This window comes from Papio anubis, chromosome 13 (genome assembly GCF_008728515.1).
Source record: "Papio anubis isolate 15944 chromosome 13, Panubis1.0, whole genome shotgun sequence".
Classification (NCBI taxonomy): Eukaryota; Metazoa; Chordata; class Mammalia; order Primates; family Cercopithecidae; genus Papio; species Papio anubis.
This window is the reverse complement of record NC_044988.1, coordinates 93,013,274-93,030,927: the sequence shown is the minus strand read 5'-3', so window position 1 is coordinate 93,030,927 and position 17,654 is coordinate 93,013,274. Positions and strand designations below refer to the sequence as shown.

The 17,654-nt window shown below is 41.5% G+C and overlaps 1 protein-coding gene across 13 annotated transcripts in view; it reads left to right on the top strand.

The window, feature by feature from the left end:
- The window catches only part of DENND1A (DENN domain containing 1A), a 544,832-nt gene that overhangs the window by 281,904 nt on the left and 245,274 nt on the right, over positions 1 to 17,654 (top strand). For all 13 annotated transcript variants that reach the window (XR_638101.3, XM_031654873.1, XM_031654868.1 and 10 more), the window contains one exon: positions 15,286 to 15,386. Coding sequence is in view for 12 of the 13 variants with exons in the window: in XM_031654873.1 (XP_031510733.1) it covers positions 15,286 to 15,386 (101 nt within the window). In the remaining variant the exon portion in view is untranslated. The remainder of the gene's footprint in view (positions 1 to 15,285; positions 15,387 to 17,654) is intronic.

Sequence of the window (17,654 nt, the reverse complement as noted above, 5' to 3'; positions counted from 1 at the left end):
TTGAAAGCTATGAATATGTATTACTTTGACTTTTAAAAGGCTTTTCTTAAAGAGTTGATTCTTAACTGGGTGGGAAGTTTTACGGATTGCTGGTGGAAGCCTCTCTGGAGGAGTTGGGGTTCTCCTTGTATCTCATGTGCAGTTGGCAGCATCCTCAGCGGTTCTGCAGAGTTTGGGAATGACGTAGCTGAGCAGACTTCTGTTGTATTCACGCCTTTAGGCCTCTTCAAATTCAGAATTTGAAAGTTTTCCAATTGTTGCCTTTTATTTCCTTAAGACTGGCTTTTTATTATCTTTTAGATGGGGGCCAGTGTGGAGGGGGAAATGCAAAGGCCATCTCAGCCTGAGATTTTTTGAGGACCCTCTCTTGACAGATCGTGATGTGGCCTGCAATACTTGACAAACCACATTTTTCTCAATTGTGTTTGATAAGATGGAGCCTTAATGCTCCTCAGAGCCACCAAGCACATGAAAGATAAAAGCACTCGAGTGCTGTCTTCTATAAAAATGATTGTATCAATAGAGACAAACCTAACAATATTTAGTTCAGAGGCAGGTAATATGCATTTCAGGGTTTCTCGGTCAATAACACTGTGATATTCTGTATAAGAAAAATGTAAGTTTTTGTTCTCTTTGCTCAGTTAATGTATATTGATTGTTTTCCTTTATAAATGATAAATAGGGAAGGCTTAACTAAATCTTGTTCTCTAATGTAAATACTTCAGTGTGATTCCCTGTAGCACAAAGGCCCCATTTTTCTTCCATATTTTCATATCTGAGTTTAATTCATACTGCTTTTTGGAACTCTATGGAGAGCAAGTAGGTCAAAGATCTTAATAGAGATAATACAATTCCATCAGCATTCCTAGAAGATAGATATTATTCCCATTTTACAGAACAGCCAGTCCATTTGGAAAGGTGGGAATAACTTGCCCAAGGTCATGTCCTAGTCAGTAGGAGAGATGGCCATGAATATAGGTCATTATGATGCAGTATCAGGGGAAGGAGGCTTTGGCTTCTGGAAAGGGAGAAACATCCAGGGATTACACACAAACTAATCTTATCCCCTTTGAAGTGCATGCCTGGGAACCAGGTTATGTCTGTTGGATGCCATTACTTATACCATTTTCCAGTCCCTTGTGTGGGAACTGTCACAAGAGCCAGAGGCATGTTGTTAGGAATAGCCACCCCACTAAAGGAACTTGAAAATTCTTATAAAGAGCCAAAAAGATACCCTGAGCCATATCTGGTGGATAAGGTAACTAGTGGAGCTGTTTGCTATTGGTTTGGGTAAAAAATAAGACCTGATTATATAGTACTTAGAGTTTTGCTTCTTTGTTTGTTTGTTTTTTGTAGCTTGTAAAGCTCCAAGACCACCAAAGAGCATTCACAGAATAAATGTGTAAGAATATCCTTAAGTAGATTCATACTCAGTACTTTATATGGGAGCCCCCCAGTTCTCCCCGCCCCTTTTAAAGTTCTTTTAAAGTTAACCTTTTGAGCCACCCCCTTCCTATGTGCCAGGCACTATGCTAATCACGTATGTGATCATTTTTTTCATTCATTCTTGCAACAACCCTAGGAGCTTGTGGGATTTCTTCTCCCTTTGCAGATGGGAATGTTAGCACCCCCAAAAGCTGATGTGCCTTGTCTAAGATGGGCAGCAAAGATGGAATGAAAACCACGCCAGCGTCCTTGCCACCTCATACTACCTTCTTGGTAACTCTCCACTGTCATGAGTTCCCTGTGACACTTGTACTCGGAGACATATTCTTAGCATGACCCTGTTGGCCATGGATCTAAAATAATATAAAGAACCTCTGCCTGATTGTCACACCTAAGCTTTTCACTTCAGAGTCAGCAAGCCCTGTCTGTATGCCTGACACTACTCTAGGCACCAGGAAACAGGAGGGAGATCTGTGAATTCCCATTGACACACCCAGTCTGTTAGCCAAAGCTCCATTTCCTTAAACACTTCAGATTCCATTCACTCTGCCCATGCCTTCTTAAACTTGGCTGTCTCCCAGCAGCTCCTGCACCCTTCTACTACCATGAGCATGGCTTTGGTGGAGCCCTGGGGCGTATCTTCTCTAACTCACTGTGGTTTCAGCGTTCATATATTGCAGCTATGTATCTTTGTCCTATACAATAAAGAATAAAGAACCTTCCAGGGTTCATAAGTTGCAATTCCTTCCAGCAGTGTATCTTGGTCCTAATCGCCCCCTTTATAATTTAGGGATACTGAAAGAGATTTGGACAACTAAGAATATCCAGTTAAATAATGACAAAGGCATATTTGCTTTCCTAAGAAACATCTGTTTGTTTTATCCAGTGGATGCTTTTCAGAAGGAAATATTGTATAGTGGCAAGACCACGACCTAATTAGCCTCCACACCCATAACCGAAAACCATTATTACTTTTCTGATGGTACCTCATTTAGGGAAGAAAAAAAATAAACTGGCACCCTCTCCCTGTTAGTTTCTTCCTAATTGCGTCAACAAAAATTAGTCCCCGGGCATGTGGGAGCTGGGCAGGACCGGGTACCCTGTGGCCTGAGGAGTGGTGGGTGAAACTTCCATCTCCCCACCAGCACACAGTCTGGCCCTTAGGAGATGTACATGGAGACTTTTCCAGCCTTGCCCCAGTCCTGTCCCACCACTCCCACTGACAGCATCCATTGTCTGAGCACCATCTGGTCTTGAGCCCTAAGAAAGGGCCAGTTTGTGGACTGGGCAGCTTTTCATATTTGGCTTCATTTTTGCTACTTTCCTGATGAACGCCACCTTGTCATGTCGATGCCAGCCTGTTTGATGAGCTGGGCACCTGAATGATGTGTGCAAAACTTTCCTAGCTCTTCTGGACTAGAAAACACTAATCCTGTTTGCTTATCTGCCGCCCTTGAAGCAGAGATGAGAGTGGCAGTTGAAGGAGGTTTGAAATCCTGGAGCAGAGCCAAGGCCTCTTTGCCTGCACACTCCACTCTGCATGTTCCAGCCGTAGGAACAAACTGCATTATTTTGTTTCAAACTGTGCTCAAGGGAAGCCAAGACCTTGTAACTGGAAACTTACCAAACAGAGAATTCTAAGACCAAATTTAGTGTTCTATTTAAAAAATAAAATAAATTGAACATTTTGTTTATCTTCTATATGTTAAAAAAGAGAGAGAGTAACCTGGTTCACACTAACCACCTGAGAAGAGTATGCAAAGAAGTGAGAAGAAAACTAATCCTTTTGGTGAAGAGGGAAATCCTTAAGAAATTATAATGAAGTGGCATGGAATAGAGGCTTCGCAGCCAAACTTCCAAGTAACACAGCCTCTCTAATCTCCGTTATATACAATTTTTTTGTGGTCCAGAGAATATTAAAAACTTAAGGGAACTTCCATGGACAGAAAATAGGAGAGATTGGTGGGTTTTACTTATGCGGGCATTCTCTGACTTTAAAATGTATAGATAATTAATTGCTTGTTGAACTGTATTCTTCATTTAATTATGTGTGAATTGGTTTTCTCTTATTCATGTTAAACTCTAATTGGAATGAAGAACCTTGAGATACCATAGAGACTCTGTAATATAATATAGAATTTCAACAGGTTAATTTGTGACACTTTGATGTGACTTCAACCAGCCATGGTCTCTCTGCTAGCTCCTACCTTCCTCTCCTGCCTCTTCTCCCATTGCTTCAACAAACATCAAGCACCTGCTTTGGATGAGGCACAGGATTCAGATTGTCAGTGATTCCCCAGTTCTGATCCACGGATTAGCATTATGTTAGAACCACCCAGAAAACTTGTTAAAATGCAGGTTCTTGGGCACCATCTCTAGACATTCTGGTTCACAGAGTCTCGTATGGAACCATGGAATGTGTATTTTTTAAGGTTCCCTGGATGATTGATACACAGCCTGATTTGGAACCAGTGAATAGACGGTTCTGTAAGACAAAAACAATATTTATTCTTTGGTGGCTGTTATTTTGCATCGTTAGACTCATTTTCATGTGGACACGACATAATAGAGACTGATCAAGTTCATTTAGAAGATGTTTATGCATACCGACTGGCACTTAAAAAGCTCTTTGTTTCCATATTCTCTTTGGGAGAGCTTTGATTGGGGCCTTGGCTAGTCTAGAAAAGGGCCATAGCTAAGTATAATCTGTTCAGGCTCTCAGTAATTTTACGGAATACCAATGCAGTCCGCCAGTGTAATTTGGGGTGCATGTGTGCAAACAGGTGATGTTTCTTTTTCTTTTTTTTTTTTTTTTTTGCCATTTCATTAAATTCATCCCATTTCTGCCATGGCAGAAAATTTCATTGTTTTAGTAATGCGATCAAGTCGTGAAATAAATTGTATCTTTCTTAGATTGTAGGACTGATAGCTTCTTGTGTGACTCTTATGAATCAAAATTTTAATGGATAATATTTAAGTCTTTGGCATCATAATCTACTTAAAAAGCCCTAAATGGCACCCATTTTGGCAGACATGACAGTCATAAAAGAAATTTGAGCACCTACTGGGTGCTTATGATACTGGGAGCAAGGACTCATAATTTCCCGTGTTGTTTCTGCAGACTGAAAGTGTGGTCACTTTGGTGAACCAAGGTAGTATGTTATGAGGTTAGACCATGCAATCATGGGTCAGTGCAGACACGGAGCACGTTCACATTTGTTCTTTTCTGCTATCTTGATAGCTTCAGAGTCTACCAGCTAGATGTGTCAGACAGCCCTGCTGGAGGTATCTTTTCCCAAGAAAAAAGACAGCAGGAGTGGAGGAGAGAGTATCAGACTGCAAGTCAGGATGGCTTTGTTCCACTTCTGCCTCTGCCTTGTACTTAATCCTCCCTGTGCCACTTTCTAGCCATATGGCCTTGGGCAAGTTACTTGACCTCTCTGAGTCCCTCTGTCTTCTTCTGTGAAAATGGGGATAGTATTCACACCTACCTCAAGGTGGTTAAAAAGATCCAGTGACCATCCAGACATGAAAGCACAGAGCCCAGCACTGGGTACACTGTTCACTCTGTAAATGTTACTTGAGGCTGAATCTCATCCTTGCAGGCCATAAACCCCGATTTGACTTTCAGAAACAAGGAGAGCGATAAAGATCCTGGGAGAGTTCTGAATGTTAGGATCACTGTGATAGCGGATAGGGAGTGAATCCAAGCAAAACAGAATAGTCACAGCAACTCCCATGAAGTTTTGCATCCGGACCACTTCTCACTAGTCATTTAGTCGTTGAATAAATTGTCATTTCTCATTCAAGTCCTCACAGAGCTTGAGTGGCCTGAGAAGCTGCTGTGTTTGCTTGACCCACCCTTTCCCCCTGACTGGCCTCTAGCAGGGAAGAGGACTAGCAGCTTCTTGTCTTCAACCTTCAGGGCTCTGATGTCTCTGTCTCTGTGAAGCAGGCCTGATTCTTGCCCCAGGCAGAATTAATGATTCTTTATATGCTAACACACTTGAACCTCTATTATAGCACCTCTTTCATAATGCTTTTGTGTGGAAGTTGATTGTTTGCATTTTGATCTTTCTCTCTCTATTTTAAATTGCTTGAGGGCATGGCATGTGCACATAGTGGATACTCAGTAATTGTCGGATTAATATAGATCAGAACACAGAAGCAGTTTCCTGGGAGCTGAGAGCACAGAATCCAGAGCTCAACTTCCCTAGGTTCACATCCTAGTTCTGCCGATAGCTGTGACCTTACACAAGTTCCTCAACACCCAGGAGCCTTAGTTTCCTCATCTATAAAATGGGGACAATAATGCTACCTACCTTATAGGGCTGTTATGAAAATTAAATGAGTTAGATATATGTGAAGCATTGTTCTCAGTGACTGGCAGATAGTAATGTGAATTCAGTGGTCATGATGGTGGCCTGTTTTTTGTTGTTGTTGTTTTGTTTTGTTTTTTTGAGATGGAGTTTCATTCTTGTCACCCAGGCTGGAGTGCAGTGGAGCGATCTTGGCTCACCACAACCTCTACCTCCCGGGTTCAAGTGATTCTCCTGCCTCAGCCTCCTGAGTAGCTGGGATTACAGGCATGTGCCACCACGCCCAGCTGATTTTGTATTTTTAGTAGAGACGGGGTATCTCCATGTTGGTCAGGCTGGTCTCAAACTCCCTACCTCAGGTGATCTGCCCGCTTCAGCCTTCCAAAGTGCTGGGAACTGTAGGCGTGAGCCACCACGCCCAGCTGATGGTGGCTGTTTTATGGCTTGAATCTTTCTTCTGAGTTTTTTTTTTTTGGTTTTCTTTGGGACAGAGTCTCACTGTGTTGCCCAGGCTGGAATACAATGGCATGATCTCCACTGACTGCAACATCCGTCTCTCGGGTTCAAGTGATACTCATGCCTCAGTCTCCCAAGTAGCTGGGACTACAGGTGCGCATCACCACACCCAGCTAATTTTTTTATTTTTTGGTAGAGAAAAGGTGTCACTCTGTTGGCCAGGCTGGTCTCAAACTCCTGACCTCAAGTGATCCACGTGCCTTGGCCTCCCGAAGTGCTAGGATTACAGGCGTGAGCTACCACCTGCAGCCTACAGTCACTTTCTAAGGTTAGATTTGCCAAAGAAAACAACAGGAAACAGTCCCTTTTCTTTTTCTTTTTTTACTACTTATGCAAATTTAGTAACTCACCACCTGAAGGTTCCGTAGTTTCTTTATGTGTGGATGCCTGACAGATAGGTACTCATGATTCCATATTCAGTTATGCTTTCTTTTTAAAAGTATGATTCCTTATTAAAGCAATAGTATAGATCCATTAGCTAAACATAAATTATGATTTATATTGTCAAAGAAATAGAAATACCCACTTATACTAGATTTGAGGTGTCAAATCAATTTCTTCTTGAGTGCCCACTTTGATCCATTGATCAAAGGTGCATGTGAGGCTGGGCGTGGTAGCTCACACCTGTAATCTCAGCACTGTGGGAGGCCGAGGTGGGCAGATCACTTGAGGTCAGGAGATCGAGACCAGCTTGGCCAACATGGTGAATCTCCATCTCTACTAAAACTACAAAAACTAGCTGGGTGTGGTGGCATTGTGCCCAGCTACTCAGGAGGCTGAGGCAGGAGAATCACTTGAACCCGGGAGGCAGAGGTTGCAGTGAGCCGTGATTGCACCACTGCAACGCCAGCCTGGGTGGCAGAACGAGATTCTGTATAACCAAAAAAAGTGCATATGAGGAAGGATTCTGGGCCACACCCCGACTCTGTGATCGGTTAGTAATGTCTGTCACAGATATGGCGTGGAAGAATGGCAGCACGTTAACTGTCCCTATATTGAATAAATTGTTATCAGTCCCTCATGTAACCTTGCCTTTTTCTTTTTCATCTTAAAGATGAAAAGAAAGCTCTTTCCTCACTCACGGTGCTGTGGGCTTATTTACAGTGTAGTTTACCACACCATAGTTTTCTGCCTCTGCTTTGGTAGCTAAAGCTTTTCTCTGGCAGTTTTAGTTGCTTTGATGTTGTAAAGTGTCAAATCTTGGCACGAAAGCTCGTTGCCCCGGTTAATAACTTACTCTAATTACTCTAGTAGATAGCTTTAAAAAAAAAAATGGAGAGAAGTGATTAAGCAGGCGGTTGATTGCCTGTGTAAGCTTTCTCCTGACTAGGTGATATTGCTGTTGGGGGAAGATGCTTTCCTTCACTCCTTGTTGGGTGTTTTTTTTGTTGTTGTTTGTGTGTGTGTGTGTGTTTTTATTCCTTCCCTTTCCCAAAAAATAATGGAGAAGGAAAAAGTAAGATGAGTTCCACCAAATTGAAAATAAAACTACTGGAAGAACGATTGTTCCCATTACCCCCTAAAAAGAAGCCCTGCATTTCAGCTGCTAAGAAAAGCGAGACACTGTTTGCTCTTTCCTTCTACTCACATGTCCGGCATCTGTCTAGACTAGCTGAAGGTTCTTTGATTTCTGAGATGTTCTAAGCTGCCTTTCTGCTAGAGTATCTTTGATAGTTTCTTGAAAGCCTATTCCTCCCCCACTAAATACAGTAACTACAATTTGAACATAGCTGAACCCTTTATAATTAAAGGTTTTTCTCATACCCATGGAAGGGTTGAAATAGGTTAACTTCACAGAGTCCCTGCAGATTTTGCTTAAAACATTTTGATGATTTTAGAGAGGATTTGTCATTTGAGAATAAATCATAATCAAAACAAACAAAAACCACAGCAGTGTTTGAATCATGACACCATGATACCTACGAAGATGGTTTATAATTAAATAAAAGAATCAAGTTCTCAAACTGAGAAAGGGAACAACTTCCCAAGACACACAGCATTTTTTACAACTCTTCTAAATAAGATGATCCATGGTCAAAATGAACAAACTTAAGAATGACCTCCCTTTAAAGTCAGTAATCTGGTATCCTTTCTATATTTATCATTTTATTCATTTCTCTTTGTTTAGGTTCAGAGGGGAAATCCAAATGCCTCTAACCCTGTGAAGCAGGTGTTGGTTTGATTATTTAACCTTTTGAATTCTAGGATGGAAAGAATGACTGTGACCATCTGATTTTCTTCCTCTGCCAGCTTTTAGAGCTTGGAATCTTAATACTTTTTCAAAAATGTACAGCCTCTAGTTGTGGTCTATTAGGCAATTGCAATTTGTTAAATGTCTATAATCCCAGCACTTTGGGAGGCGGGCGGATCACATGAGGTCAGGAGTTCGAGACCAGCCTGACATGGAGAAACCCTGTCTTTACTAAAAATACAAAAAATTAGCCGGGCATGTTGGTGCATACCTGTAATCCCAGCTACTCGGGAGGCTGAGGCAGGAGAATCACTTGAACCTGGGAGGCAGAGGTTGTAGTGAACCGAGATTATACCATTGCACTCCAGCCTGGGCAACAAGAGTGAAACTCTGTCTTTAAAAAAAAAAAGCTGTCTGGTAATCTTGCCTATTCTTCCTCATGGTATGAATCTGGAGGCATTCTCCATTCCCCCAAACATTTACTCAGCACCAACTCTGTGTCGAGCATAGTAAGAGGTAAGAAGAGGAATATTTGGGAGACCAAGGAGGGCGGGATCACCTGAGGTCAAGAGTTCGAGATCAGCCTGACCAATTTGGCGAAACTCCGTCTCTGCTAAAAACACAAACATTAATTGGGTGTGGTAGTGGGTGCCTGTAATCTCAGCTACTCAGGAGGCTGAGGCAGGAGAATCGCTGGAACCTGGGAGGCGGATGTTGCAGTGAGCCGAGGTCGCACCACTGCACTCCAGTCTGGGTGACAGAGCAAGACTCCATCTCAGAAAAAAGAAAAAAAAAAGATGGAGTCCGATGTGGTCTTGGTCCTTGACGAGCTCATATCCATAGCCCTTGTATTCCTGGTCGCCTGAGGTCATCTACCTCTGAGTTATTCAGAGTATCAGGGGCCAAGTAAGGAAGAGGGCTGTGCCCTGGTCCGGTGATGGAGATGGGGTAACTGAAAGGTAGTGGTTCCTACATAGCTCATGAATTCCAGTTGGGCCCTGGAGCTACAGAGATGAGAAAGCAAGACCAGCTTAAAGACAGACCCTGATTTGCTTCGGCTTAGTGCAGCTGAAGAAGGTAAACTGGGGACAGAGAAGGAGCCTTCTTCACATCAAAGGATAGCAATTCCTCTAGAATTGTGAGTTGTCAAAGCTGGAAAGGAACACAGAAATCTTGTAGCCTAGTCTCTTGTTTTACATACAGGACAAATTGAGACCTAGGAAAGGAAGTGGCTTGCCCAGGTCAAAAAGTTAGAAGAAGACTCCAAGCAAGTATTTGAAAGGGAACATGACAAAAAGCAAGACTTTCCAACACTTTCAAGCCAGCCTGTCAGATATAGGTACTCAAAATGGAATGTAAACCTTTCTCTTTGAGTAATAATAATTACTTCATTGTCTAGAATTTCCTGTGGATTAAAGACACTACAACACCTTAGTTAAATGTAACTCATCCCCAGGAAATGATCGGATCTGTGTTTGTTTTAAAAATGATTATTTTCTGTCATTGGTATTTTGTCCCAGACATTTGGACATCTAGCAGCAAGGCAAATACATATCTGTGTCATTTAACAATGTCAACAGGGACAATACCTCATCTATTTCAGAGTCCTCCGCACCGTGGATGGCACAGGGTATGCATGTGAATACTTTTTGAATTTATTATGCATTGTGGAAACACAGTGGCCGTTATATTCTGACAGACCTGGATGTGAGTCCCAGTTCTGTCACTTACTGTTGATGTGGCCTTGGGGAAGTTATTTCACCTCTGAAACTGTTTCCTTATCTGTGAAATGTGGTGATGAGTGTATTTGTGTATCAACACACACACACACACACACACACACACACACACACACACACACACTTTCCTTTAAAATAATACTTTGCAAGGGTCTAAACCCCAACCTGGTACCTACACATATTGTGGTTTTGTCTTTTGAGGGGGCATTCTTATTTTTATTTCATGTTAAGTTGCAGAGCTGCTATTAGGATTCTGCAGAGGCATTGGAATCTAAGACTGTGACAATCTGGGCTTTATCTCTGAGAAATGACTGAAAAAAAAAAAAAAGGTGTCCTTGTGATTTGCCCAACTCCGTCATTGATCATTCTCCATTCATGTTCTACCCCCACTGCCTTCTCCTCATCTCCCTTTGCCTCAAAGAAAACTAACAGAGCCATATAGAAAGCTCTGAGATATAAATGACCTTGTGCACCTTTAATTGAGGACAGAATTTGCTGAAGTGCATCCCAAAATCCACCAGTGGTTTACTTTACAGTCTGTGTCCTGGCTAGACTGGCTGTTGGCTGTATAATTTGTCTAGTTTTGTCTGGAGTCTTAGACTATTCAGCTGCTTCAGGGCAAAATCTTTTGGGGTGTCATTAAATGAGATTGATAATTGGCTTCTGATGAATATTCATTGTGACTAATGACTTTGGGCAAATTTTACACATACTATCTTTCCATTCTCCCACTGAGTGAGATTTTGATAGAATCATTTTCTTCAACTTGCACTTCAATTATATATTCACAATACCCCTTTGTTGACTACACACCAAATTACATACTTTCATTACTTTTAAAGTTTGTATTCTGTAAGGAATGAACATAGGCCTTTAGGACTTTTATTTTTAGAAACAGGGTTTAGAATTATTTTAAAAATAAGCGGCAAGCGATACTTTACAAAACAGAGTGCATTATTTCTGATTGAGTATAGATATATAGTAAGACTTTTCTTATAATCAAGTGACTGTCCTTAAGTAATGATGCATATAGTTTGTGTCATTTAGTATTTTGGAAAAGAGCCATATAATTCCCTGTTTTGTTTGTTTCTTAATCAAATGAGTAATGCATTTTACCCCAATTGCAGAGATTTGGCCCTTAGAAAACCCACTAATGAAATGATCAAGCACCTTAAAAGTTTGATTTTTTTTTTTTTTTTAAGAAGGATAAGTAATTTTAAAGTCTTGGCATTGAGGTTGGTAGGTTTGCTTTTGAGGTTAAAAAGACATGAAAAGAACATTATCTGAAGATGAGATCTCTGCTACTTTATCAGTTGAAATAGGCTTTTGACCCAAACCAGTTTAACCTAAAAAGAGTCACATAATCAAGTTCTGGCTTAACCAGGTTCATTCTATTAAATGACTTTTTCAAAGAGAATCACAAATTAATTCATGTGATGATGTTACCTTCATTTGTATGGGACCTTATAGATTTTGAGGTGCTTTTATTTATTTATTTATATGTTGTGGAGTTAGAAAGGAGGCACACGATTGAATGGGCGAATGGATGAATGAATGACTTGGTTTTCCAAAAGTGCCATGCTTGTGTTTCTAAGCTTGCTGTTTTTGTTTTAGACATTTTTTTCTGTCTCTCTTTTTTGGGGGACAGAGTCTCGCTCTGTTGCCCAGGCTGGAGTGTAGTGGTGCGATCTCAACTCACTGGCAACCTCCACCTCCTGGATTCAAGCAATTCTCCTGCCTCAGCCTCCCAAGTAGCTGGGACTATAGGCATGTGCCACCATGCCTGGCTATTTTTCTGTATTTTTAGTAGAGACGGGGTTTCGCCATGTTGACCAGGCTGGTCTTGAACTCCTGACCTCAAGTGATCTGCCCACCTCAGCCTCCCAAAGAGCTGGCATCACAGGCGTGAGCCACCGCGCCCAGCCTGTTTTAGACTTTGAGTCATGTACCTTATTCTGTGAGACTCACGGGAATGTTGGTATGCTACTGATAAAAGCCAAACTACTAAACTGTCTTTGTATTGTGAGTATATTCTAAGAAAAAATAATTTCTTTATTCAGGACACATCCCATTAACTAGTGCATGTGTGTGTGTTGTGTATTCTGGGCCACTGAGAACATGGAGGTGAAGACAGGATCTTCCTGTACTTTACAGTCAGGAGACAAACATGCAGCCAGTTATGGTCCAATTAATAATGGGTGCCTGTGGGTTGGATGCAGTGGCTCATGCCTGTAATCCCAAGATTTTGGGAGGCCAAGGTGGGTGAGTCACTTGAGGTCAGGAGTTTGAGACCAGCCTGGCCAACATGGCGAAAACCTGTCTCTACAAAATATACAAAAATTAGCCAGGCGTGGTGGCACACACCTGTAGTCACAGCTACTCAAAAGGCTGAGACAGGAGAATTGCTTGAACCGGGAGGCGGAGACTGTAGTGAGCTGAAATTGTACCACTGCACTCCAGCCTGGGTGACAGAGTGAGACCCTGTCTCAATAATAATAATAATAATAATAATAATAATAATAATAATAATAATAATTGGTGCCTATTCACAAGGAGCCAGGGAAGACTTTGAAGAGGAAGTACTTACACAGAGACCTGAGGGAGGAGTTTGCTAGAGGCACAAATCCAGGCCAGTTTGGGGGATAGGTGGAAAGGGAGGGGAGGAAAAGGAGTACATGACTCTATCTAAGTGATGTATTCCAAGGACAGACTTGGAGAAGACGGTACAGAGTGTGGCTACAGATGGCTGCTGTAAAGCTAGACTGTGGGCTGGTGGAGCCATCCAGGGCTAGGCATGCCCCCAAAGACTTCCGAGTAGGAAGTGATGGGCCGGAACCTGCACTTGAGGAGGAGCGCTCTGGCAGCTAGTTAAAGATGTGCAGAAAGAGCTGAGACCCGAGGCCAGTGGAACCCTCCAGGCTGACTTCAGGGTGGAATCAGGTCAGAGTTGGTTCATTCTCCACTCACTCAACACCAGCAAGGAGTTTTCATCTCTAAGAAGCCCTGAAGGGATTAGTTGTGTGTGTGTGTGTGTGTGTGTGTGTGTGTGTGTGTGTGTGTATGTAAAATACAGAATATACTTATATATGAAATATATAAATATATATAATATATATATAAAACTAATGATATATATAAAATTAATGTTTTGATGTTATATATATATGTGTGTACATATATCAGCCTCCTTTATATGGGTACCTATGAAAATAGAATGTGAAGGAATGGGTTAAACCTGCCAACCTTGACGGGGTCACTGGGAACCGTTCTTGGGTGCCTGCTGAATGAGATCCGGTTCATGGCATGGACCTGGCTTCAAGAACGGGGTCTGGAGGAAAGAGTCAGGGCAGGCGGGGGTGGGAGTGGCAGCCCTGGCTTTAACACACAGTTCTCACAACTGGGAAACATCAGCAGAATACCCAATTTAAAGCTGTTCATGTTACACTAACCTCTGGGATGCTTTTAACTGGGCCTTGGCACGTCACTCTTTTGCCACGTAAATGTCCTTCTGTCAGCAAAGGCCAGTTAACAGCTTCCAAAAGAAGCAAAGTCCTCATGGGAACAGGCTTCCCTGAAACCAAAGAAACATTAAAGAAAAAAAGACAGAAAGAAACATGTGTTGTTGGCTTTGTCACTTCATAGCTATGTCTCCAAAGGTTGCTTTTTTCCCCCTTTCTTTTCACTATATTGAATTTTGTAGCAATTGTATCCCTTTATATTATCTTTGTTTCCTAAATTTTTAATAGCATAAAATACTGATTATATGATGTCTCTAGCTCTTAAGAAAAAAAAAAATACAAAATACGGGTAAGTCAAAAGACTGTGGAGAGGAAGGATTAGTCAGTAAACAGTGCCATAGCAATTGATTACCTATGTGGAAAAAATAAATTCTCACCTCAGTCCTTAAACCTAAAGTAATTCCAGATGGACTGAAGAGTTAAATGCTAAGGGAAAATTTAGAGGACTTTCTTGGGATAAAAGTGGTAGAAACCATCATGGAAGAAAATATTTGTCTATGTAATTATTTAGACCTTCTCTTTGCCCAGAAATTCAAAGAAAATTAAGTATAAATTATTTTCAAAACATTACAAAGGCTGGATATTCTTTGCATATCATCAGTGATTGCTTATAAACCAGTAAAAATTACTAACACTCATTTTTAAAGTGGGCTAAGGATATGAATAGACCATTTGTCTATTACATAAGTACAGTCAAGAAACATATGACAAAATGTTCAACCTTAGTCCTGATCAGAATAAAAATAAGAGTAAAATAGATACAATTTTAAAGCTACTAACTTGACTACAAGGAGTAGTGCTGGTGAGGGGAAGGGAGGCCAGAATTGTGGTGGATGGCTGGGGCTGGGGGGTATAAAGAGTCTCCATCCTTCCTCTATTCATTATACTAACATATTTATGATATATGTATTTATTAAGTGCCTTGAAATATTTATAACCTTTGTCTCTGAATTCTGCATTTAGGAACTATAGATATAAATTATTGACCTGTATGATTATATTACTTAATGGTAGTAGAGTAGTTAAATATATTAATAGCATGGGAAATTCAAGTATCGTTAAAAGGTATTTTTTCTAAGAATATTTAAAGAATATTCTGGATTTGTGCCTTTAAAGCATCATTAAGAGATACCTTTTTCTAAGAATATTTAAAGGAAAATGGCATCAAATAATGTTCACTTTTAAGAAACACAAAAGAATACTGTTTTTATAGTCATCCTAATTGTATTTAAAAAGGGAATATATGTGCTTGTGTGTGTAAGAACCTACAATGTTAAATCTTCCAATGGTGGTGGCATTTATTTTAATCCCTTTCTCCATTTTTAAAATTTTCTATTTCTTATATTAGCTTTATAATCAGAAAAAAAGATTTTTTGAAAAGAAAGCTCTTACTAAATTTGAATTAGGGTGATTGAATTAACTTAGAATGATTTCTCCAGGCTTTTCAACTTATCATGTAAACATGTTGAAGAATTATAGAATTGTATTGCTGAAATCAAATGGCGGTGTCTCCTCCCTTGGATTTGTTCATTGATCTCTGCTTTGCTCTGTTCCAGCTGACTGCCTGCATCCACGGGTCTGCGGCGATGCTCTACCCCATGTACTGGCAGCACGTGTACATCCCCGTGCTGCCGCCACATCTGCTGGACTACTGCTGGTAAGGTGGCTGGCCCTGTTCTCTGCTTCTCCTTTGCCCTGAACTGACTGGGCATGTTAGGTGCTGTCACCTGTTAATGCAGTTGGTGACGCTACATTAAAAATACTAACTTTATCCAGCCTGGACAAAGTAGTGAGAATCCATCTGTACCAAAAAAAAAAAAAAAGTCAGGCATTGTGGCACATACCTGTAGTCCCAGCTACTCAGGAGGCTGAGTTGGGAGGATCATTTGAGCCAGAGAGGTCGAGGCTATAGTGAGCTCTAATTGTGCCACTGCACTCCATCCTGGGCAACAGAGTGAGACTCTGTCTCAAAAATAATAATAATAATAAAAATACTAACTTCAAAGTGGCATGGATTTAAGACCACCTGATTGCATGGCCCTTTCATTTCCAGTTTTCTTATATGTCATGACAGAGTACAAGAGAGTGGGTAGTCATTTTTCCCATTTCTCAGTTTGGGAGAAACAATGCACCAAGAGGTTGTGTGTTTGTTTGTTTATTTGTTTTTTCCTAAAACAAATTGTAAACTGGGGACAGAAACAATTGAGATCTCCAAGGCCTTCAAGTTTCAGCCATGCCCTGGCACATTCCTTAAGACTCGTGCTCACTGTGGTTTGGGAGCCAGACGGCAATAAACCGTCTGAAGTTCTTTGAGGAGAATTTCACCGTTCAGTGAAACAGACTTTAGTAGAAGGAAGAAACAAAGGTTTTGGTGACAGCCCTGCCATCTTGGGCAAGTCACTTGGCCTTAAGACTTTCTTTACTCATCTGTAAAAGGAAGTTGTTCAATACATAATCATAAAGATGAAACGAGATAACATATGAAAGGACCCCATGTAGAAAAGCTGGCTCATGGTGGGTGCTCAGAAAATGTTCCCACAGACATATCATTGTCCTCACTATCTGTCTTCAATAGATTACCAAAACAGACTGTCTTTGTGACCGATTTGGTTCCCTTTTCCTCATGAATAATTTCTTTCTCTAGTGTAATGCAGTTAAAGACATTGTCTCCAAACAGTTCAAGTCAACAGAAGTCCATAAGGGGGCATGGTACACAGAGAGGGAAAGGCACTAACTGCATGCCAAATATTGAGAGCTTCAGGAGAAGGGAACCCATTTGAGGGTCATAGCCCTGTTGCTTAAGGACAGGTGACATAGGACACTGACCACTGGTTCAGAGTGATTGAGTCCAGGTCAGTCATACTTTTGCTGGGATCTCCAGCCCATTTTGCCGTCATCTCACTGGAAAGGTTCACTCAGGTAGCCATATTGTCCAAGGAGCTTAAAGGCATTCCACAGTCACTCCTGATTGGAACGTGCTGGGCTCACCCTCTTCCCAAGAAGCCATGGAGATAACAAGGACATAACTCAGGGCCATGATGTGAAAATCAGTGGCCCTCTCTCGTGCATAGCAGTCAGTGAATGGGCCTGATTCTTTCTTTATGATACGTCTTTCTTATCAAGGTAGTCATCTTATTCATGCCTTTCTCCCACCTCTTGTGAGATTAAGGGGCGATATGTTTTCTACCATGTGGAATATGGAATCCTGGCTAATTTTGAATTTCTTCTTGATTCATCGGTGGTTGAACCCCACATTTTTTCACTATGTCTCTTCATACTTTGGTTTATTTTGGAAACTATTTTCAGTTAATGATGACGTCCAGGTACTGCTGGTCTAGATTTTTGTGTTCATCCCTTCTTGAGTGGGTAGGAAATAAAGTAATGTTTGCAGATAGGAAAGAATAAGGATGTAAACCCCTTATAACAGATTCACCATGTGACATTAAATGTTCGCGTTTGCTGTGTTCCTCAGGGAGTGTTTTCAAACCCTGGAGCCCATCCCAGACCCCTCCCCTGTATCCAGGTCTCCAGCCTCTCTCCTTCCATTGGAGACTCTAGGGAATGCTGGACTCTGCCCTAGTGAGGCTGCTCCTTCTGCTCCCGGACTCCAGACGCCGCCATGGTCTGGTGTGAGCTCCGCCCTGTCATCTGGCTGCTAGCACAGCCCCTAGGAACCTTCCTCCCTGCCGTGTCACTGTCATCTGCTTGTCTCTGGGATCTTCATCATCTGTTGGTTGAGATGTCCACATCCCCTTCCCATCTTATTCTCTGCTGTCTTCAGTGGCTTCAGAATCCACACTACTGGCCTCCTCTTATTCCCACCGAGATCGCATTTGCACTGTTTTGTCATTGATAGTGAGATTACTCCCTCAGAGATGCCATGGAGTAGCACAAACAAGAATAGGACGGGGCTAAGAGGAGGACA